Source organism: Candoia aspera, chromosome 5 (genome assembly GCF_035149785.1).
Source record: "Candoia aspera isolate rCanAsp1 chromosome 5, rCanAsp1.hap2, whole genome shotgun sequence".
Classification (NCBI taxonomy): Eukaryota; Metazoa; Chordata; class Lepidosauria; order Squamata; family Boidae; genus Candoia; species Candoia aspera.
Window position 1 is genome coordinate 25,577,900 of NC_086157.1, and position 25,543 is coordinate 25,603,442.

The window sequence follows — 25,543 nt, forward strand, 5'->3', positions numbered from 1 at the left end:
TATTAGAAAAAAGGACATAAAATATTTGATTTATAAAAATTTGGGTGAAGAATTTATTTCTGCAGGAACTAAAAAAAGAAATGGAGTTGTTTTGTATATAAATCCTCAACTAAAACCAGAACTTGACTGATGAGCATGGTGGATTTGTTGGGGTGGAAATTAATTTGCATGGGACTAAGACTTTGATATTGAGAATCTATGCCCCAAATTAGGATAAAGTACTGTTCTATGAAGGACTTATGGAGAGACTAATAGGTTTCTCTAATGAAAATTGGTGTTTGATGGGAATTGGAATGGAGTGGTCTTCCCACAACTGGATACAACTTCTAAGGAAAATATTAAAATTACTGAAGGCAAATTACCAGAAGGTTTTTTTTTTTTAATTTGATGGACAATTTAGGGTTAGTTGATATATGGAGACAGACAAATGGCAATTCAAGAGAGTACACCTACTTTTCTTGAAGACATAGAATATCTATGATTTGGATTTCAAAGAATTTGGCTACTAAGGTTTCTAAAGTAGAGATATTATCAAAGACTTTTTTGGATCCTGTGAGTTTGATTTATAAAAAGAAATCTAGGTCTTTTAGATGAAGATTAAAGGAAATGTTGCTACAGTAAAAAGCAATAGTGGAGGATGTAAAAAGAAATTAAAATAATTTTTTCAATAATAATTTACATAAAGGTACTGATTTAAGCAATGGTTTGGGATGCAAATAAAGCTTTCATTAAAGATTATTTTCTACAATATAATAGTGAACTCAAAAAGAAGAGTCAAGAGAAAATGCACGCTATTTTGGATGAGATAAAGAGAAAAGAAGATGAACTAAAGAAATTTCCTGAAGAGATAAGTATTTCTCAGCAATTTAAGCTTTTATAATGACAATTATCTATGTTAACAGGAAGAGAAATGGAGATAAAAATGACCTATGTAAAGAAAAAAAAATTGAGTTTGCAAACAAACAAAGGAAGTGATTGGTATATAAATTACAAAAAGAAAAGGAAAAGAAAATGATATTGAAATTACAAGAGGGAGTTACTGTATTAATGGATAATGTGGCCATATAAAAAGCATTTCATCAATATTATTTCAACTTGTATAAAGGAAGTGATATCTCTCTGGAAAAAAAAGATGAATATCTAAGGAAACAAAATTTACCAAGGATTACTGAGGAACAGATACTGTATAACAATAAGGGAAGTTTCTGAAGCAATAAAAAAGATTAAACCAGAAAAGGTGCCTGGACCAGATGGATTATCAGGTTCCTATTATAAATGGTTGAGGATGAACTTTTACAACCTTTACAAAATACAATGAACTATATCTTACCTGGAGGAAAGATGCCAGAGAGTTGGGAAGAGGCCAATCTAGCACTAATGCCTAAAGAGGGACAAAATTTGATTTTAACAAGAAACTATAGGCCAATATCATTATTGAATAATTACTACAAATTGCTCACAACAATTCCAGCTGATAAAGTGAAAATAATTTTGCAAGAATTCATTCATGAGGATCAATGTGGGTTTTTACCTAAAAGGCAGTTAAAGGACAATGTTAGAAATGTGTTGGACATTTTGGAATATTTGGAGCAACATAATGTAAAACAATCTGCATTGATTTTCTTAGATGCAGAGAAGGCCTTTGACAGTTTGAACTGGGCTTTCTTCTTTAAGGTTTTGGAAGATACAAATTTTACAGAGAAATTTATAAAATGGGTAAGATTAATTTACAGTTCACAAAAGCACAAATAATCATTAATGGAGATCTAGCAAAACCCAGTGAAATACAAAAAGGAACAAGACAGGGATGTCCACTGTCTCCTCTCTTGTTTATTTTGGTTCTTGAAATACTGAATAGAGGTATAAGATAAAATGAGAGGATTGTGGGATAAAGATTAAAAAAGAAACTTATAAGTTAAGGGCTTTTGCAGATAACTTGGTGTTAATTTTGGAAGATACTTTAAAGGGAATTGAAACATTAATGGGTAAATTAAAAGAATTTGTTACATCAGCAGGTTTCAAGATTCACAAATTAAAGATGTTGTTAACAAAAAATATGAAAATAGAAGATCAAACAGAATTGACAAAGAAAGTGGGTTTTAAGATTGGGAAGAAGGTAAAATATCTGAGTATCACTATGACAAATATGAACTGTATGTTATTTCAGAATGACTATGTTAAGACATGCAATGAAGTAAAAAAAGACATTAAGATAGGAGAAACTAAAACTGTCATTGCTGGGGAGAATTGTGATAAAAATGAATGTCTTGCCTAGAATAATGTTTTTGTTTCAGGCAATACCTGTTTTGACAACTGATGCACCATTTAAACAGTGGAAGAAGTATATATCTAAATTTGTGTGGCAGGGGGAAAAAACCACAAATTAAATATAAGGTGATACAAGATGCAAAGGAAAGAAGGATTGGTTCTACCTGATTTGAAATCATATTTTGCAACTTACTGTTTAGTTTGAATGAAAGAGTGGGTGCCGCTCAGAAATAGAAGGCTCTTAGAGTTAGAAGGACACGACCTGAGATTTGGATGGCATGGGTATTTGTGGTATGACAAAGTCAAGGTTAATCTGGATTTTAAAAATAATTTTGTTATACATACTATATTGAGAATATGGAATAGATACAAACCCAGGTTGTGACCAAAACCCAGGTAGTGACCTTTGTGACTCTCAGCACAAGAAGCATTTTATAGATGAGAAATAATAGGCAAATACAAATGGCTAACTTATAGTGAGATACTAGAATTTTGTCAAGGGGAATGTAAAATAAATAAAAATAAAATCAAGAGAAGAACTAGTGGCAGAGGGATATAGTTGTCAATGGTCTTCTTATCTACAGTTATTATACAGTTTTAAAAAGAGTTTATGGTTTTGAACATTGTAAGACTGAGTTTGAAATGGAGTTGTATACAAATGATGAACATGTAATTGCTAAAATGTATAAACTTTTACTGAAATTTGAAACAGAAGAAAAACAAGTGAAAGATTGTATGATAATGTGGACTAAATTTTTTGGTTATAATATACAAATGGAACAATGGGAAAATACGTGGTTGAAAGGAGTTAAATTTACACTATATTATCATCTTAAAGAGAATTTTTATAAAATGATATAACATTGGTATATGTCACCAGAGAAATTGCCTAGAATGTATAAAGGCACTTCAAATTTATGTTGGAAATGTGAACAACAAGAAGGGACATTTTATCATTTTATCATGTTTGGTGGATGTGTAAAAAAGCTAGAAAATTTTGGATTCAAATACCCATACTGATTCAGAGGATTTTAAAGATTAATATACAATTGAGACCAGAGGTTTTTCTTTTGGGATTGATGGACAAACAATTGGGAAAAAGTCATGGGACTTTGTTTTTGTATATGATAACTGCAGTGAGATTATTGTATGCACAAAGATGGAAAGATTCGGCATTACCCACAAGGGAGGAATGGATGGTGAAGATGTTGGAACTTGCTGAGATGGCTAAATTGACTTCTTCGATCAGAGAAAAGACAATATCTATATCTATTGCTGACTGAAAACCCCTTGTGGACTTTTTGCGTAGAACAGAAAAAAAATGAACTTATGATTTATGGTTTCGATGATTAGACAGGACAGATTATAGAAAGAAGAGAGTTACATTGTAACCCTAGGTAAATTTAGAATTGTACTTATAATAGCTGTAAAGAAGATTGGAAACCACTTCTTTGTATCTTTTTTCTTTCTTTTCTATTTTTCTTATTTTTTTTCCTTTTTTGCACTTTTAGCTTTCTCTTTGATTTCTTTTTTTCTTTTTCTTTTTTCTTATTTTATATTAGTTTGTATTATATATATATATATATATATATATATATATATCCCTCCCTCCCTCCCTCCACACCATCCCACGCCCGGCGCCATGCCTCTGTATCTAACCTCCAATCCCACTTAGACCAATGGTGAAAGAATCACAGAGGATCTTTTAAGGATCTTGTTTACAATCGGGGGGGGGGGGTGACCTACTGAGATTCCTTCTCCCCCTCCGCAGCAAGTGAACTCCCAAATTTAATTTCTATAGTTCCTTAGCCATAGCTTTACCTACACTATTATTTTATTTGTTTTTCTCTATCTATTTAACTCCCTCCTTTTCCCCTTTCCTCAAAATCTAAAGGTTAAAAAGAGTAATACAGTCAATATAATTTCTCTGCAACTCAATGCAGTGTTCTTATCTAATCTTCAGCTTGTGGCTGAGCCTGCTTTCCACAGTTCCAAGGACAAGCTGTATTGCTTCCTTCATCTCTTGTTGGGGAGCTCCACCAACAAGCTGTGCATCTCAGTCAAAGTTGAAATAACTATTTTTTTCCTTGGGACATAAAAACAATTAACTTGAAAGGAAATCCCCACTTGTAACAAATCTTGTCCTGCATAAGTTTTTCTGCCAGTGGTTTAAATTCCTTTCTTTGCTGCAATGTAGCTACATTGATGATTTGGAAGGATATTCTCTCACTGTCCCATGTAATCTCCTCCAGTTCACATGATTTTCTTATAGTTTTATCTGTTATATTTGAATTTACAGATCTGACTAAAATGTCTGTAGGTTTCTGTGTGTTCCTAGGAGAGTAACCCCAGCGAGCACTTTCACTATCTTTATCCGTTAGGTTCAAATCAGAGCGAAGGCCATTAATTTTATAACTGAGATAAATAGTCAAATCAGTCCCAGTTTGCTCTGACACTCCTTTGATCCTTAAATTATTTCTCCTGTTATGATCCTGCTAGTAAATCTACCAGTTCAATCTTTATTTCAGAAATACTCTTTTGAGCCTGGCTTATTTCTAGACTATTACTTGGAGCCATATCATAAGCTTTGCTGTCTACCTGAGCCATATCTGCTATTTGCTGTGATGTATCCTTAAATTGTTAATTCATTTGCTCAGACATACCTGCCATATCTTTAGTTATTCCCACAGCATGTTCTTCCCATTCTGTCTTCAGTTGTCCAATTATGCCCACATCAGATGTCTGCCCATGTCTGTGGGCAATGCTTTCTTCCTCCATTGCTTCTTCTTCATTGTTGGGAAGGGGTGCCTCCTCCCTTATTTGGGGTCTTCCAAATAAGCTTTGATCCCCTTTCCCTTGTGCAGAGTCTCCTTCCTTAACAACCTGCTTAAATTATCTTACTGTTTGATAAAAAAATTTAGTAAAGTAAACTAGCTATATTAGAGAAAATAGCTGGGTTGAGAGCTCAGCACACCATTCCCATCAATGGCTAGCTACATCCCCTTTTATATTGTTTTTAATTGCTGCCCATAGTCATATATTTGAGGTGGGCAGTTATGTACATTATTTTTCAAAAAAATCTCAAGAAACCTCAAAAACCAGGAAACACTGAAATATCTGGGTAGATGAACATACTGAATTGTATGTTTACAATTTACCAGGGAGTTGATCCCTGTAAGACTGCAATGTTATCCATTGACCAATATCCCTAACCTTATGGCTATCTAATTTCAATTTCCATATTTTTCCACTCTTTCCTACAGTACTCCAAAGGGGGTTCATTCATTTGACCCTCTGAAAACAAGTTATCTGAGGTTTATGCACACATTTCTACACCCCCATCCTGCAATATATTTTTTTTTTTCTGAAAACATAATATGCAGTACTTCTTAACTTCTAATGCATGAATATCCACCAATCCATGGAGTAATTTTGATACAGGAAAAGGCTGAAGGTATTTTCCAAAGAAAATATTGAAAAATGTCAGATTCAATGGGGTTCCTTCTATACTCTAATGCAGCTGTGTTTAATATGCATAGTGAATTGGAAAAGAAAGCAGAGTTGCTGTTGTTAGTCTGGTAAATTCTACAAAGTTTCAGTGAATTATATGCCATTCAAGTTACCATTATTCCAGATTGAAGGAATCATGTTCTAGCTTCTAGATTACTCAAGCAGCTTGCAATTAGCATTTGGAGGTTTGTTGCCCTAACCCAAAGGCAATATTGAGTTTTTACAACCAATAGCCTTCCATGAATTTATTTGATCTTCTTAGTTAATAGTATCACTGCATCTTGTGGTAATGAATTCCAAAGACTAATTTTTTGCTCCCTGAGAAAGGGTTTCAGTAAAAATGGTTGGAAGGAGATTTCAAAGAGAAACCCTTTCTCAGGGAGCAAACAATTAGTCTTTGGAATTCATTACCACAAGATGCAGTGATACTATTAACTAAGAAGATTTATATACTTCAATCACATCCTCCCTTTTCATATACTTCAAAGAAAAAGATAAGCCACAGCCAATATATTTGTTTTTCGGTAGTATCATGTCAAGCTGAAAGGAAGAAATTGAAAGATGAAATGCATCTCACACAAAGGACTTCATATACATGATAAAAAGAAATGATAACATGGTAGCCACACTTTGTATAGCAGGGTGAAAGGCACAGGGATTACCAAAGAGGGCTTTCAAATATTCCTCTCTACACATAGCTCCTAAAATGATACAATGATACAGCTACAGATAGATACAGCTAGAAGCCATATACATTCTACCTTGAGAATTATTGGTGGGGTAACAGTAGTTTTCAATTTGGTAACAAGTTTATCTCTTCCTTCCCATCCCCTGTGAACTTTAAACTACATTAATATTGTATTACAATTTGTTCTCATGTCACAGAAATGTCACCATTTATTATACTGCCATGAAGATGGAAATTAGCATTTCAATTAAAAGGGTTAATTAACACTTGAACAATAGTGAAAATGGCATGCTGAAATGGATGCAGATATTGTTTAGAAAGTGCACATTTGTACCGCTTTTCAAAGCTTCTTTTATGTAAAATTAACTGAATGTCCCCATTTGCTTGTTTACATGCATACCTGACTCTATGGGGAAAAGCTGGTTTGACCCAGGCACAAAGTAAATCAATAGTTATTTTGCTACAGTCTCTGTGTCTACAAATGTAGATCACAGTTCATAGCAATTTTCCCATCATATACTCATATGTGCTTATGGAACCTGAAAAAGATATCCAGAACAGTGTGGTTATTTGCCCATTATTTTAATCGGTTTCACAGATTGAGGTAGTCACTGTTTAAGATGAGGCTGAGAGTTCCCAGAACAGAATGGTATAGGAACCTAGTAGAATATCTTGCTGCAGCAGTTGTATTCAGTGAGATTTCCTTCTGCACAAATACTAGAGAAAAGGAGATGTATCCTATTTATCTTGCACTGGTCACACTGTATCTGAGAAGGTAGCTCTGGCTGTATCTGATCTATACTGTTCTGGGAACTCTCAGTACTGAGGAGGAGGAGGAGGAGGAGGAGGAGGAGGAGGAGGAGGAGGAGGAGGAGGAGGAGGGTGCCAGCATACTGCAAAGCATAGCCTCCACCATCAAATTTATTTCCAAGAAAGCCCTTTGGCCCTAGGCAAAAGACATTCTTAGAAAATAAAGATGGTGAATAGATGTAGCCCAGTGCTTATTCTAGAATGTTGTGTGCCTAGAAAAAAAAGTAATTCAAAAGGAAATTCAAAAATAATCTGAAGATACTTCTAAAGATAACCCCATTCATTTTTCTGGCTGTTTGGTAATAGGCCACATTCACCATGAACGCCATTTTGTGAAAGTACTTAAGTGATGCTCACAAAATTCCAAATGTGCCTAACTAACCCTCCAAAAATGGAAACCTTGCCTTTTCCCCATTTCCCTTCCTCAGAGGTAAGAAAAAATACTGAAAGCATTACTGCTTCATGGTTCCGAAGCACAGAGCTAGAAAGAGGAAAGATTATTCCAAGATTACTTGTCTTCCTTTTTCACTTACTTTTTAGCCCTAATACAGTTTGGTGACCTCATAACATTGGACTCCTGGCCTCATCCAGTGCAAATTTTCTTTGATAAATCAGAAGGTGACTTTCCTAAGTCTCTTCCTAAGAGCATCAAATGATGCCTGTTGGAAGTCCACTGAACATATTGAGACACTGCAAAGAATATACAGTAATCACGCAGATGCCTAGGCAGGACAATAAAGGCTTTCAACTATTTAAGTGTGCGCATTTGATGACAAGATTGTTAAAAGACTAACACAAGCTTTACAAGGACACTTTTGTTCTAACTTTCAAGAGCTGTGCTGCACTTTAGGTATCAAGGATTTCACGTGATGCTCATACCAAGCATCATAATCCTCTTCTAGCTAGTCTCAAATTATCATTTAATTTTAGCAAAGAAAGAAAAACACTGTGATCCTGTGCCATTTTGTTCTTTTCATTATGCTTCATTTTGCTGTTGATTATATGAATTTCCCAAGAACATTCACACTGAAGAACAAAATTGGAGAGGTGCATTAAGAACTGAGAACAAATTAGTTTACAGAAGCAAATTTTATATGACATTTAGAAGCAAGAGGAAGGGAAAATGAAAACTGCACTTGTTTGTTTGCCTAGGTCTTGGGAATGCAACTTTCTTAAGAACTGTCATACTGTAAAGGACAATTTTCATATGGTTAAAATGTCCTTCAATAATTCTTGTAATGCATCAAGGACATAGGTTTGGATTTCACAATAGGTAAGAAGATTACTTTGATCTTCCTCACATCTGAAAATGTCATCCTCTACTTAAAATACTTTTTATACTGACATTTCAATAATATTGCAAAGCTTAATTTTGGGAAACTTTCAGGAAAAGTATCAGCAACCTGTGAAGCCAGGTTTGACCCAGATCACTGTGGCCTGCAAAAATAAAGGATATTGTAATATAAATGTAAAAGTGAAGAGCTTCAACAACTTCAAGTTCCCATTTGACTATGGAGCTCTCTGTATGATTCCAGTCATTCACTCTCTCAGCCCAACCTACTTCATAGGATTTCTATTTCTATTCTATGGATAAATTTAGAGAATATGCTCCATATAAACTACCTTGAACTCCTAATGTAGGATATAAATGCAAATCATTGCCATCTTCTTTCCCTATAGTTTCCCATTTATGATTATAAATGTGGATGAATGCACGCATTTCAGTAGAAAGATGTATGGTAAGATGTATGGTTTTGGGGCCTTAGCCTTCTAAATGTTGCTGGACTACTACACCCATCACTGATTCTTAGCTGGATATTTAGGCTATATCTTTCCCTGCTGGATATAAGGAACACTTGTTTGCCATGTTCAGGCAGCCATAAGACCTCAAACCTATTGAGTGTTGGTAGTTTGTTCATCAGTTCTCACCATCACTCTCCTTCTCAGGATCAATAATGATCACCATTAGGTTTGTGATGCTTCATTTCTTCCTTTTGTCCCACCAAATGTCACAGCTGGCAAAGAAGTATCTATTTGGAATGGGTGAAATATATAGGTAGTTAAAAAGGCTGTAATCTCTAATCATTGGAGAAAAGAACCATATGAAATACTAATTGTAGATGACATGGCTGGGAGACAAAACCTAGATTACAGATAGAGAATGGAAGTAAAACAGAGGCATTTGTTGGCATGCTACACTGAAAAAGCAAAATAAGGTTAGTAAATTATCTTTCACTATTTCCTCAGTATGGCTGATGTACTTGTGCCAAATAGATCTACTTGTGCCAAATAGATAAAATAAATAAAATAAATACCCTATGAAAAGAGGGTTTGGATCAGTATGCATTGATGTGGTACTTGTCAGCCTTACACATCCTGGTACCCTCTATAACTAATCTAATGGCCTTCAGTTGTCTGTTAACTACAGAAATAGTTATCAGTTACAAGTGATTAAATGAGTTATTCCTGCTTCTAGCCACTCTCCCCTCTATGCTTCATATACGTACCATCTTTTTCTATCATACAATCCATACCTACACAACTTTTCAAACTGTGTGATTATTCATGGTGGTACTCTTACTAAACCAACATTACTGTGGGGAAATCACATGTGGGGAAAATAGGAGGAGGAAGGAATATGTTCACCACCTTGAGTTATTTATAAAAATAATAAAGGTGGGATAAAAATTAAATAAATAAATAAAATCACTGCATAGAGTAAAGTCATGTTACTCAAAACTGTTTCTAGGGGTCCAGAATATTACTTTCAGACACTTACGTAGCAGTAGTAAAAAATCTGAATGCAATAAAAGAGTTAATATTCATTGATATTTTCAAATGAATATTTTAATTGTAGCTCCCCCCAAAACCCTATAAAGAAAATATGAAGGTAAATTGTCACATTAATGTTGTAAAATAAGATGCTGTTTCAGATATATTCATCATTCTGTTAAGGCACATTTCTAAAGATAGCAGTGAAAGCAAGTGATAAATAACAAAGCAAATAAATGATTAAATGGTTTAGAGTTGGACGTAAAGATGAGACAGTGGATTCTAATACAGAACAATGATCCAAGGGGTAACACATAGTAGTCACATAACTTTAAAATTGATCTGAAGTACCGTTTCGTTTATACATTAATTATAGACAAATAGCCAGCCAACAGGTCACTGACAGTATCTATTTGAAAACAGATAGTAGATGGTGATTCATCCAGCCAAAAATAACTAGGTAGCCAGAAGAAGATTTGGCAGAGGGGGGGACTGTAGTGGTGGTGAGAAAAACATTTGACAGAAACATAGAAGCATATGGAAAGGGAGAGACTCTCTCCCTTTTAAAGAAGTTAATTATATACATTTTCTATCACTCCGCTCAACAAATTACTGGTTTGAAAAGGTAAGAGAAAGAATGGCCCATGTCAGGTGCACAATTACAACTGACATTTATGAGCCTACTGTTGATAGCAGCTATTTTTCTACACAAATAGTAAAGCTTTTCTGTATATGGATGAATGTTCCTTCTCAACAGCGTCTAATTAGAACAATTTTCCAACAGGCCTTCTCTAGAGCAAGGAGTTTCATGAAGAAAGTATACGAAAAATTACATAAAATGTTTGGCTACGATCGTAAGCCACGTGCTGTGAAATTAGAATCAAACAAGTTGACTTCTAATCAAATGTTCTTAAGCTCCATATGTTACATACTTAACTTCCTTGAGTAACGGACTTTAAATTGTAGCTTTGTGCTAGGTCTATATATAAAATATCACTTTGTCAGTATAATTGTGCATGAATGTGATAAAATGAATTATAGTGCACAAAAGGTTATAGAGAATCCATTTCCTAATCCTTCCAAGTACCATTAGATTCTTTGTTACTTCCTGTGTCATAACTGCCCACCTAGAAACTAGCTGCAGTGGCATTACACATGAAGAAAGCTATCATAATTTCACCTGCAGCTGGCAGTACTACCAAATACAAGGCTTTTGTCTTGGAATGATGCAACCGGCAGCTAAGAGGGCTTTAGCAAGGTTCATACGCAGATCATCTGACCCTTAGCCATTCATGCATCACAGCTACTTTCTTCATCTCTTAATGGTGTGCTGCAAAATAGTGATGCACGATAGTGCTGTGTAGTTTTTGAAGTATGGTGGTTCTTCCCACTGTAGTACCGTACAGCAAAAGTCCATACTGCAAAGAGGTATAATACTGTGATCTGAGGAGTCCTTGGTGCTCTCTGAACTTGATTGTTTGCTTGCAGAAGTTTCATTACGGAACTAGGTAACATCATCAGTGTGAGTAAGTGTGGGGAAACACTCACTAGCACTGATGATGTTACCTACATGGGTAATGAAATGTCTGCAAGCAAACAAACAAGCTCAGAGAGCATCAAGGACTCCACAGTTCAACCCTGAGCTATATATACAGGTAGTCCTCACTTAATTACCATTTGTTTAGTGATGGTTCAGACTTATGACAGTGCTGAAAAAACCAACTTACAACCGGTGCTCACACTTATGCCACACTTATGCCATGGGGGTGCCATCACAGCACCCCCATGGTCATGTGATCATGATTTGGGCACTTGGAAACTGGTTCGCATTTATGACCATCACAGCATCCTGTGGTCATGTGATCACCATTTTCAATGTTCCAGGCCAGCTTCTGGCAAGCAAAATCAACGGGGAATTGTGTGATTTACTTAACAATCATGTAGTTCATTTAATGGCTGCAGTGATTTGTTTAATGACCACCACAAAAAAGGTAGTAAAATCGGGTCAGGTTCTCTTAATGACTGCTTTGCTTAGCAACCAAAATTCCAGTCTCAGTTGTGGTTATTAAGCAAGGACTACCTGTATTCTCTTCTATTGGAACTGTGATCTGACTCTGGGATATAAGGTGTATATATGCACGTGTGTGTGTGTGTGCATGTGCATATGTGTATACACAAATATATATACACAAACAAGATTTTGGCACTTTATACTGTATATGATATACATGTACACCTATGCATAAAACTTTGGGGTCTCATGAATGTCAACTGGGATGTCTGTGGCCTGTTCAATCCTTAGTTTATGTTTAATCCTCAGATCTTCCAATCATGGTGTAGCCAAGACAGTGTGGGTTTCAAAATCTCTGTTAGAAATATTCTTCTACCAAAGAAAACCCTGTTGTCTATGTAGTAAGCATGAAAGATACCTTACAGCACAGGCTGGGTTCATAAGAGTGAAGTTGTATCCAATCCAGTATTCCTACTGGCTGGGTACCAGCTTAAAATGATGCAGAGTTCCAAGCCAGCAACATGGGGACTTGCCCATTATTAATTTAGGGTATTGCTTGTTAACAACAAGCCATTTTAGAGCAAAGAAGATGAGATAAAAGGTGAAAAGGAAGAGATGAGAAGAGATGAGAAGAAAAGAAAAGGTGGACAATATAAAAGAATAATGAGGTAGATCACCTCTTTGTAGAAGAATACTAAAAATGACCATTTTAAAAGGTGATCTATCAGACATGTTTTTGTCCCTGAGGTCAGTTGATCATTATAACAGACCATAATCAGGTATAGATGATGGCCTGAAATAGCATTCTTCTGAACACAGATCAAAATAGACAAACAAATAATTCACAGAAGTCAAAGCATATTAACAAGAAGATGGCATTAAGAAAGACAAACTGTTTGCCAGCATTGCCATGTTATATGAGAGAACAGGAGGGAATCCGTCACTGGCAATACATTTGTCTGTGATCTTTGCCAAGGAGCCAGATGCTCCAGTTATACAAATGCACTCCACTCTTGAGCCTGCCAATTTTACAATTGCTATTTACAGTAAAAAATTAGGTGGCTAAATTCTAATTTGAGAAAAGTCATGCATTGTTGTCAGTGAGGGAAACAAAACATGAATATAAAATGCCTATCATGTCAGATAAGTCTTATATTGCATGAGGACCTTGTCCTATGTGGCATTTGAAAATGTGGAAAATTATAGCTGAACATTATATGATGCTTCATTTTAGGATCAGCCATATAACAATCAGCCCCTTTTAAGTGGGTAGGAAATACCCATGTAGAGAATCAGGGAGATGCCCTTGAGAGTAATAGGCAAGAACTGTTATATATGCAAAGAGGGCTGAAACATTCTTTAAGTCCTGGGAAACCAGACGGTATTCAGAAGAGACTTGGGCAGGCTCCTCCCTGATTCATTGGGCTATAAGAGGGAGGGGAGGTAAAGTACAATCAGGCTTGCAACGTTCTATTATTATAGCCTATCTTAATAAAGACTAGTTCAGTTCTTCAATGGACTCCATTTCCTAATCTGATCTACCCCAAATCGTTCACAGCCCAGGATTATACACACTCCCAGAAGATCGTATGAACAATTATCTTCCATAATTTGAGCACTGGAATATATGGAATGTTTGTCAGAAGGAAAAAGGTTGATTGTCTAGGCAAGGTCTTCTCCATTCTTTGACTATACTGAGAACTTTGACTATTCTGGTATCATGGTCAAGATATTGGGCTTACTGTAGATTGCAGTCTCCACCTCATCACAGAACTCACTGAGTTACTTGGGATGAGTTTAAAGGAGTTGAAAGTTGCACCCCAGAAAAATGGGGTCCCGAAAGCATAGCAACAGGATGTATTTCTATGAGTGAATTTCAGAGCTGGCGTCGATCAATCAGCTAATGCTGCTCTATGTCAGTCATTGGGAAAACTGGATGATGAGGTTTTCGGGTGGGCAGTGTACCCCTTACGTAGAACAGCTCTGTGTTAGTGCAGCAGAGACCGTTATAGAGAGAGAGGTGGGGAGCTGATTAGTGAGTAACAGAAAGCAAACACTAGATTCTCCAAAGATGTAGAAAATCTGCTGAAGTTTATTCTTCCCAGTCCCTTGAGCATTCAGGAACAGGGTTTGATGACAAAAACACTCCTTGGAGCCTCAGTAGTCCAAAACCAAGAACTCAAAGTAACTCTCAAAATATCTAATGAAGTAAATGGATCGGGCAGCAGCAGCAGTCCTGAGGCTTGTTCTCCTGCTTCCACACAAGCAGTCTCAATAAGCTTTCCACCCTTGGCCAGGAGTATACAAGCAGCTCTTACTTGAGTAGTCTCTGGCATCTTCCTTCCCTCTGAGGAATCAGCTCTCTTCTCTCTGCCTGAATGAGCTGAGTCCCAGCCAGGCTAGGGCTACCAGACATCTGAACAGGCAGAGGAGGACATGGACAATTGGAGAGGAGGACAAATGGGGGAAAAGGAGGACACACTGTTCAACTTTCTTAGCATCTGCAACAAAATTTATAGTGAAAAAATGCAAGGAAGGCAGGCAGGCAGGCAGGCAATTTACAAGGTCACAGTACATGAAAATTTGAATAACTACTGTTGTGAAAACAGTCCTAATTTTTTTTAAAAAAACAAGATACTAAAAAAAAAACAGAAAATATTTCATTTTAAGGCTGTGCCTGCTGGATGCCTGGTAACCCTAAACCAAGCAGCATAGAAGGGTGGGGGAATCTGTTTATACAGGCCTGATAAGGGTAATCCAGCAGGTTCTTTCTCTGAAGGCTTCTCTTTCTCATCCTCTGGCATTTGCCATCTCCCTCAACCTTCTTCTCCAACCCCCACACCCATCCTTTATTCAAAGCAGCCTTTATGCTTAGGAAGCACAGAGTCTATAGGCACTCATAGTCTGGTGCTGTGCCTTACTCACAAGGAGGCTGGTGTTTTCCCTTCACCACATTTAGCCAGTGGGTACAACGAGCTAACAAATTTTCAAAACAGAGCTCTATCAGTTCATTGCTTCAGCTCTATGTTAGCCAACAGGATTTGGCTGATGGGATTTTGGGGTAGGCTAGTCAATCTATTAACTAATGCAGCTTTATGCTAACTAATGGGAAGACTGAACCATCAGGATTTTTGAGTGGGATAATCTCTCCATTAGCTAATCCAGTTCCATGTTAGCCAATCAGACTAAAATGATTTTCATAGGGCCAGGTCCATACGTTCACTAACATAGGTCTACGTTATTATTATTATTACTACTAGTTCTCTTATATTCTTATCATGCCTTTTTATATGTAACTTAAGATGGTGATCATACCCAATATTCCTGACTCCTATTTTCCCCACAACAACAACCCTGTGAGGTGGTTTGGGCTGAGAGAGAGTGACTGGCCCAAGGTCATCCAGCCAGCCTTCATGCCTAAGGTAGGCCTAGAACTCCTGGTGAACTCCTGGTTCACCATGACACCAAATTGGCTCTATCTGAGCCAATAGATAGATTTGGCCAATACAGTCATTCTACAAGGAAAATGTCCTAACAGCCAGGAAACACGCTGAGACAAGGAACTGGTCTCTAATGTTTATTGCTAGTACATAACAGGAATCCGAACAAACTGAAGAAGCGTGGGAAAAACCCAGACATATAAACCCCAAAGGTTAAGGCGGTCCCGATCTGTGTCTCTTTAAATGGCTGACCAATTCCTCGGTGCTACGCATGCGCTTAACAGTCTGGATGGGAGCCCCCTGCTCACCATCCTTACTCATGACAGAAAATTTTACTACATGGTAACTTTTGTGTCAATAGGCTACATCTAGAAACTTTTTAATTTTTAATTCAGTGTCATGTTCATCATTTCAATGTGTTTGTACATTGTAACGGTTCGCATGCCAGAGTGTTGACGCACGTTCCTGGCTGGGAGGGTGCTGCTGATAAACCTTGTACTGAAAGCTGTATCTCTCTGTGCCAAGCAGGAATGTGTTTGGGTTATCTTTTTAATGTCAAGGTCTTTTTGCCCGTTGATCAGCAGAGCTCGTTAGGAGCACCTGGAAATGTGGGGTTGAGATGATTGAAGGGGGGGGGGACGCTGTTTGTAACGGGGCTATTTAGTTTGACTTTAGGCGCGCTTTTCTCATTCTCAGCTTTCTTTCTGTTTGCACTCTATTCTAAATAAAATCAGAACTTAAACTTTGATTTTGAGTCTGAGCATTTTATTTGGGTATAGGCATTCATTACATAAAGCTGAGAATCATTTAAGACAATACCTCGCTAGTCTCTACCAAGAAATTTTTCTTGCGAAAGAAGAAGTTAGCGATGGCAGAATCGAGACAGGAGTCCACGGGGTTTGGGGAGGCGACCAGACAGCTCCTTGAGTCAGCATTCCCAAGCAGGGACCCAAGCCCCCTCCCATCCCACCTCGCACCCTATCCGAGAGAGTCCAGCTCCAGCCCGGAGCTGGGGGAATCGATGGAAGGGGGAGAGACGGAACAGCCAGTAACAACTGGTACCCCTCCCCCGGAGATGATGTGGGATACAATGGGAGACCCCAGGCTGGGGACGTCTCACACCTCATGGAGGCTTCGGTACCCCCTGACTCCCGAGAGGGAGTCTACCACAGTGACAGCAAGCTGACAACCTGAGGCACCGAGGCTGGATGAGTCAATCATGCCTGAGAGAATAAGAGTCATCGAATCAAAGATCGAATCTATTGAATACATGCTGAGAACCATTTCGTCAGCTGTGGGGGGCCCGGTAAGAGGAGTGGGGAGTCCAGGTGCCAATCTACCCCCCAACATCCCCCCTCCCCAGCCGCAAGCACCCAGAGGGCACAGACAACCATGAGATTCATCCCCGGCGCAGCGTGGTCCCACACCTGCATCAGGGGGGACACCTGTTTGTCCAGCGGTTGGAGCTGCACCAGCTGGGGGGGTCACCAAGGACTTTCCCGTTAAATTTGACGGTGACCCTACAAAGTTGTCCTTCTTCCTTACCAATGCTACGAGCTATATGGAGCAATTCGAACATTGCTTCATGTTTGAGAAGGCAAAAATCATGGCGGTGGCCACGAAGCTTAAAGGCAGAGCTGCTGACTGGTATGTACAGTTAACTGAGGTGAAAGCCCCGGCGCTTGGTGCTTTCGACACTTTTTTGGCCGCCTTGAGACAATACTTTGAAGATCCCCTTGCTAAGGCTAGGGCTAAGGAGGCTCTTAAGGAGCTCGTTCAGGGGCAGAAGTTAGTTGCTGACTATGCCCTGGAATTCAAAGTATTGGCAGGTAAAGTACCTGGTCTGAAGCTACCTTGGTGGACAGATTTAAGGATGGGCTCAATCAAGAGGTGTTGAAATGGGCGCTGAGCAGAAATGATCCAGACTCACTTCATGATTGGATCTGTCTCACTGGTAAGGCTGAACATGCCCAGCGTACCTATATGCAAGCCAGAAGGGGCAACAAGCCTCCCTCAGGTGGAAAGGCCCATGACAGGGATCTGCCCCAGCGTGGGATGACAAGAAGCAGTGGCGTTTTGCCCGTGGGCAATGCATCAAATGTGGCTGCGGAGTGCCAGAAGGGCAAAACTACAGAATGCCCATTGAAAGCACCGCAGGAGACACCTAACCCTCCCCGTCGGCTGACGGGGGCCAAGGCATCAGCGGAGGAGGAGGAAGATGTCTACCTCACAGGAGACGCTCTTACTGCCCTCGAGCAACCAGCAGGAAACGACTTCCACCTGTCTTAAACAGCACTGCTGGACAGGTGGTGGAGAATGGGCGCGAAAACAACATGGTGAGTGCTGACTGCCCCATCCTTGCTGTAAAGATCAAGTTGGGCTCCCGCTCCAGAACCGTCAAAGTCTGGGCTTTGATCGACTCGGGGTGTTCCAGATGTTTAATCCACCCCGACTTAGTGGCCGCGTTGGAGCTGCCTTGTTTTCCCCTTTCGCAGCCGTTGGTTTTTCAACAGTTGGATGGTTCCACGGCAGGGGAGGGGGGGCAGCCACCCAGTTCACTGGGGATGTGACACTGCAGATGGGTAGTCACATGGAAGTCCTGAAATTCATTGTGACACCGGTGGGTAACCCGCTTGTGGTGCTGGGTATCCCCTGGCTGACTAGCCGCAACCCATACATCAACTGGAAAAACCGTACTATTATGTTTGACGATGGGTTTTACCAGGCTCCTGTGCCGGGGAAATCCATCACTGTGGGGGTGGGGTGGGCTGAAATTGTCAATCCCCAGCCTCCCAGTCTGCCTATTGTAGGTCTGCCTGCCCAATACCAAGACTTTGCAGATGTCTTCGGGGAAGTGGAAGCAGACCAATTACCCCCCAACCGCAAGACTGACTGTGCCATTGAACTTCTTCCGGACATTCCATTGCCCAAACCAAAAATCTATGCGATGACCCAGAAAGAACTGGCTGCCTTACGGGGGTTCATTGATAAAAACCTTGCAAGAGGTTTCATCGAACTGGCTAACTCGCCAGTTGGGGCTCCCGTTTTGTTCCACGAAAAGGATGGCACCCTTAGACTTTGCACAGACTATCGCAGGTTAAATTCAGTCTCAATTTCCAACAAGTACCCTTTGCCTCTTGTAAAAGACATGTTAGCACATTTGTGTACTGGTAAAGTCTTTTCCAAACTTGACCTGCGCGAAGCATACTACCGCATTTGCATTTGGGAGGGGGATGAGTGGAAAACAGCATTTAACTGTCCATTGGGCTTGTTTCAGTATAAAGTCCTCCTTTTGGTTTGGCGGGGGCCCCGGGTGTTTTCATGCAACTAATCAATGAAGTGTTATGTGATCATTTGCTTAAGGGGGTCTTGGTTTATTTGGATGATGTGCTCATCTATACCAAAACGGAGAAGGAACATGAACGGCTCATCAGACAAGTCCTGACCAAGCTCAGGAAAGCTAAGCTTTATGCAAAGCTTTCTAAATGTGAATTTCATAAGACTCAACTGGATTACTTGGGGTACAGGGTCTCTGATAAGGGTATTGAAATGGATCCTGCAAAGGTTCAGGCCGTTCTTAGCTGGGAATGCCCTCGAACTCAACGTCAGCTTCAGAGTTTTCTGGGATTCGCCAACTTTTACCGGTCCTTTGTCCAGGGGTTCGTGGAGATTGCGCTACCCCTCACCGATTTGTTGCACACCAAGGGGCTTGGGGAGATGCACAAGGTTAAAAACCCAGGGGCTGTGCTCAACTGGACTCCTGCCTGTCAGGCTTCTTTTGATAAATTAAAATCTCTGTTTACAGCTGAGCCCATTTTGTCCCACCCTGACCCTGAGCGACCCTTTGTGGTCCAGGTTGATGCATCTGATTCTTCTATTGGAGCAATTTTGTTGCAAAGGGATTCCACTGGGCTCTTAAAGCCATGCGCCTATCTCTCCCATAAGTTTTCTGAAACGGAGCAGCACTGGCATGTTTGGGAGAAGGAGGCTTTTGCCATTAAGGCTGCATTAGAAGCCTGGTGCCACATTTTGGAGGGGGCGACTTGCCCTTTCGAGGTTTGGACAGATCACCGCAACCTCGAGGCACTTCACATGCCCAGGCATCTCAGCCCGAAACAGTTCCGCTGGGCTCAGTTTTTTAGCCGCTTCGATTTCCAGCTCAAATTTATCCCGGGGAAGAAAAACCTTTTGGCTGATGCTCTCTCCCAGTTGCCGCAGGACGCGGAACCGGTCTCCAATGTCATTGCCACTGTGCTCACTGAACCTCAGTTGGGTTTAGTGGTGGTCACCCGGAGCCGGGCTCGTGGGCAGCCTCTTTCCCCCTCACAAGCGGTTCCGGCAGGGAGCCCTTCGGGGTGCAGGCAACCTCAAATGCCGGGTCGGTTGCGCGCTGATTTTGTCTCCGCTTTGAAATCTGATCCCTGGCTCCTTGCTAATCCTGACAAGGTTTCTTTTGAGCACGACCTGGCTTGGGTTAGTGACTGCTTGTACGTCCCTGAATCTCAAAGGGCTGCTGTGCTGGCCCGGTTGCATGACAGCAAGCAAGCTGGTCATTTTGGGTTTCTCAAGTCCCTCCATTTAATCCGGCGGCAATTTTGGTGGCCCTCCTTGTGGAGGGACATGAAGGATTATGTTGCTTCTTGCCCTGTCTGTGCTATGTCTAAAAGACCGTCTGGTAAGCCCCAGGGACTTCTTCAACCTGTGGCTGACCCTCTCACCCTTGGGATGAGATTTCTATGGATTTTATTGTGGATTTGCCCCCCAGTCAAAAAAACCCTGTCATTTGGGTGGTCAAAGATTATTTCTCTAAGCAAGCCCACTTCATTCCCTGTGCATCCATTCCTTCTGCGCAGCAGCTTGCCAAGCTCTTCCTGGTGCACGTCTACTGCCCACACGGATGCCCCTCTCGTTTGGTGACCAACAGAGGGACACAATTTACCTCAAGGTTCTGGCAGGCTTTTTTGAAGCTTATTGGTACTGAGCAGGCGCTGTTAACCTCTTCACATCCCCAGACAGACGGATCTACTGAGATCCTTAATGCCACCCTTGAGCAGTTTCTCAGATCTTATATTAATTACCACCAGGATGATTGGGTTGATTTGCTCCCTTTCGCAGAGGTTGCGTACAACAATGCTGTGCACAAAAGCACTGGTCAAACTCCCTTTCAGGTTGTTTCGGGGCGGGATTTTGTTCCCATTCCCGAATTTCCCCAGCCTCCTACCCCAGCTGTGTCTGCCTGTGATTGGGGTACTCGGCTCGCTGATTCGTGGCCAGTCATTAAGTGGGCTCTTACTGATGCTCAAGCTTCTTATAAACTCCACGCTGACAAGCATCGGGCCAGGCAGCCTGCTTTTCAGATTGGGGACCTGATCTATCTTTCTACCAAATTCATCAAGTCTCCTCAACCATCCAAGAAGCTTGCTCCTAAGTTCATTGGTCCCTTTCCTGTCACTGAACTTATTAATCCTGTCACTGTTCGCTTGGATTTACCCCATAATTTGAAGCGTTTGCACCCTGTTTTTCATTGCAGTTTGCTTAAGCCTGCCCATGACTCCTCTCGTTGGCATCCATGACCTCCCACCCCCCTGCGCCTGTCATGATTGATGGACAGCAACACTTCGAGGTCAAGGAAGTTCTCGACTCTCGCAAGCTTTGTGGTACTCTGCAATACTTAGTTCGGTGGAAGCACTTTCCCCATCCTGAGTGGGTCTCTGCTCGGGATGTGGTTGCTCCTGATTTAGTTAACCGTTTTCATGTTGCCTACCCTTCCAAGCCTTCTGCTTAATTTTTTTTGGGGGGTGGTATGTCATGTTCATCGTTTCAATGTATTTGTACATCGTAATGGTTCGCATGCCAGAGTGTTGACGCACGTTCCTGGCTGGGAGGGTGCTGCTGATAAACCTTGTACTGAAAGCTGTATCTTTCTGTGCCAAGCAGGAATGTGTTTGGGTTATCTTTTTAATGTCAAGGTCTTTTTGCCCGTTGATCAGCAGAGCTCGTTAGGAGCACCTGGGAATGTGGGGTTGAGATGACTGAAGGGGGGGGGACGCTGTTTGAAGCGGGGCTATTTAGTTTGACTTTAGGCGCGCTTTTCTCATTCTCAGCTTTCTTTCTGTTTGCACTCTATTCTAAATAAAATCAGAACTTAAACTTTGATTTTGAGTCTGAGCATTTTATTTGGGTATAGGCATTCATTACATTCAGGTTGTTTTAATTAATTCATTACATTTATATGGCCACCCATCTCGCTTTTGTGGCTCTGGCTAACACAATTTGAAACTTCAGGACAAGTAACAAAATAACAGAAAACCAATAATAGAATAAAAACATAAAAAGCTTAAATTGGCAATCAAGGATAACCAATCACCAATGTGTTTTATGAATATTTGATTTTTAATGCAATGTTTTCACATTTCATTTTGCAGAAATCCACCTGCAATGTTACTCTAAGGCTATACATAACAGGAGGCTTCAAACCTGGTACTGCATTGGGCCCACATCTTCCTTAAACTACTCCTGTAGCCAGTCACTGACTACCAGTCCACTTTATCACGTAAGACTGTTGTTTTGAGTCTTATTAATTAAATTAATTAAAATTAAGGAGAGATCCTACTGTGGGACATCTAGATCACCCAGAGCTAAAGCAGGATATAAAAGTGATACCTACCTATATAAAACTTGGCTGGAAATATATGTGGAGGACACTATATTGAATGGTTCATCCATACAGAGAGCCTGATGGTTTAGTTTCATGGATTAGATCAAATCCAGAGACCACATAGTAACCTTTTTTATATGGTTCCTTAAAGTGCATCAGTGGATCTGACTGCAGACTCAGCCCTGCTCCACTTCATACATTCACTGTACCAAGGAGGCACTGTGTGAACAGCTTTAGGAATACAAAGCAATAAAGGAACTCGAAGAGGATTTTTTAATGTAATGTGGAAAAAGCTTTGCAGCCTGTATATCCTAAGTTTCCACTACAGACTGAATGGATTTAAGTGTTCCTATGTGAGCAAAATGCCTTGGGAAGCCTAAAGAACACTAAAATGTCAAGTAAGGTTAGAGAACTATCTCAGGGATTTTTGACATGCCAAGCAGAGAATTAATATTTCTTTCAGCCTTTCTTAAAGCTATCATAACCATGTAATGTATTGGATTTCTTTTTAACCCAGAGAAAAAAGGTAAAATTTATATTTACCTTTATTTATATTCATATATATACTGTGTCTGTATGTGTATATATGTGTGTGTGTGTATACCTCTAATATGTATGTATGTATACGTATATATATACAGTATATGAATAAAGTTGGATAAAGCTATAATCTTGCACAATTAGACTGCTTAATTGTCAATCCCATTGTCAATGGGATTTATCTGTATTCTAGATTGCAGCCTAAACAATATGCATTTCACAGACACTGACCTGAAAATCTGTTCCACTATCAGACTCAGTATTGATACAAATGGGTAGTCATTTTCTCCCTATATAAACCACCATGGCAACCAATCTCCTCATTAATGCCTACAGTCTTTGACGTTTTTCTTCATTGCTACAATAGGAATTAGTCAAATTAGTATCTGTGGTGGTTGATGATGTATTGTTTTAATAATGCTTCTTTCATTATTCTCCACACTAAACCACATTTTAAAATTTAGTATGGGCAGGGGTTCAATTGGATTATTCTAAATTAAACTGAAAAATTAAGAGGAAAATGGACAGTTAGAACTTGAGGTCACAAACATGCTACATTTTTCCTGAGAAGAGAAACATAGAACTCTGCTTTAGGGCAAGCTAGGCTATAAAGTAAAAAAATTACCATCAAGCCCAGCTCCTTTTTCTTTTGCTGACACTTTTTGGTGCTCCAGAACCTTTACAATACAGTACACCTTTTACAATATACTTGCCAGAAGAACTACCAGAATTACATTTCATTTCATTTCATTTCATTTCATTTCATTTCAATACTTCTTCATTGCTTTTCCATTCAGAGAAGTCCCAAAGGGTTAATAATAACAATAACAACTCCAAAGCAAATGCTGAAAGCCCCTGTGTGATTGATGATGAATCAATAACCTTTCCACTCAATACCTAAGAAGGTGATGAATGGAGTGCCAGCAGTGACTAAAGCCAACAACCTTTTACTTCATAACTTTAGTAACCTCATCTTTAGTTATTATGATGTTAAAAATAACAAAGATTCTTCCCTTATTTTACCACAGCTCACAATCCTGTGATAATGTTTTACCAAGATGCTTGAATGGCCCAAGGTCAGGGAGTGATCTTCCTGACTGAATGGATCTCCCCAGCCCTACTCCTATCCAAGGAGGAAAAGAAAACTCTTACTACATGTTTCTGAGTGAGAGGTGGAGTAAAAAAGCATAAGACACCAAGAATTACACATGCTGCAAGACAGGCTCTTGGAAGAGATGCTAAAGAGCTAGCAACAAAATTGTCCACCCTCCCAGCTCATCATGGAAGATGAGGAGTTCCTGGAGCATATATAGGAAGCATTGGCAAAGGTCAACAGTACCAAGAAGCCTTTGAGAAGACAGCAGAAAGCCAGGTGGAGCAGGCAGAGAGATGGAGTAGTGTAAGACAAATAACTAACCCTGCCAAGAAGAGCTCTTACATTCTGTAGCTTCAGAATAGGTAACAGGGCCATCCCATAAATCCTATTTATGGACCTCTGGACAAAGTTGCAAGTCTCAGTGTAATAAGGCAAGCACTCTCTGGGTCAAACCAGCCCTTCCCTCTGAAATAACTTGATCCTAGGGGTGAACAGCAACTGGAAAATTGGGTCCTTTTGATGCTACCACCCCTTTGTTATAAACTGGTTTCTCCCTTCCCCACCAGCCTTCTGGGAACCAGGAGAAGATGGAAGGGGAAACCCTCACCCTGCTGCAGTTCTGGCTAAACTACAGAAGGGAAAACTACACACAAAATAACTTTTGTGGGTCAGTAGCACAGCCAAGCTGAGGTGGGTGCTAGAAGGTTAGTTCTGGGATTTAAATAAAAATCAACTTTATTAAAGGTGACAAAAAAGATAAGGTTCTATACACAACACACTGTTAAAAATGATAAAACACAAAAACAAAAAACAAATTCTAACACAGTTCTAACTTTCTAGTAAGATAAAAATCATGAATAGCAGGCAAGATTGAAGAATATGATTTATTCAAAAGAAAGGAGCAAACAAAATATGTAGTATTATATATGTAGTATGTGAAGGAAGTATCGAGATCCAGGAATCTGAGGCCAAGGGTCTAATCAAGAGCATTTGAGTAAGAATACAAGGAAAGGGAAAACAACTAATATTTTATTCTGGGGATGGAAGAATCATGAAATACCCACAGTAGAAGATTGGATTATAAAATCGATGAAGCTTGCAGAAATGGCAAAGCTGACTAGTTTGGTTAGGGAAAAAAGTATAAAGCATTTTTTAAAAGATTGGAAGTCTTAAATGGACTTTTCGTTGAAATAAGAAAAGACTGATTTGATGATTTATGGATTTGGGGATTAAAAAGGGTTAAAGAAGAAGGGGAAAAATTAAGATGGCAATTACTCAATAGAAAGAAGGATGGAACTCATAATTCTATTATTTCTTTCTTTTTTCACTTTTTTCCTATTTCCTATCTTCTTTTTTTGTATTTTTTCTTTAATTTTCTATACTTTTATTGTATTAAAAAAAATAATAAAAATATTTTAAAAAATAGATTCCCAAAAAGGTTCAAAATTTTGATCATGGCCTCCTGGACCAACACACCAGTTTATATAACCTATAATCCCCTGGGATGCTTTGGATTAGAAGCTCTAGTTCATTCAAAACAGCCCCACCTATACTGTGTAGAATAATACATTTTGTTGCACTGAATAATCCCTGTAAAATTTATCATTTCATTTACTGCTAGAAAATAAAGTCTGCACATCTGTTCTATCCACTGAGTAGATATTATCAGATTCCATTCTGAGACCTTCCATATAAAAGTACGACAGCTGAAAGACAAATAAGGTTCATTTAAATGCTCAAGCAACATTAA

The 25,543-nt window shown here is 39.5% G+C and overlaps 1 protein-coding gene across 1 annotated transcript in view; it reads right to left on the reverse strand.

Moving 5' to 3' along the window:
• The window catches only part of ITGBL1 (integrin subunit beta like 1), a 122,249-nt gene extending 117,203 nt beyond the window's left edge, over positions 1-5,046 (reverse strand). The window contains exon 1 of the mRNA XM_063304387.1: positions 4,932-5,046. Coding sequence (XP_063160457.1) covers positions 4,932-5,046 — 115 coding nt within the window. The remainder of the gene's footprint in view (positions 1-4,931) is intronic.
• Positions 5,047-25,543: the final 20,497 nt, after the last annotated feature.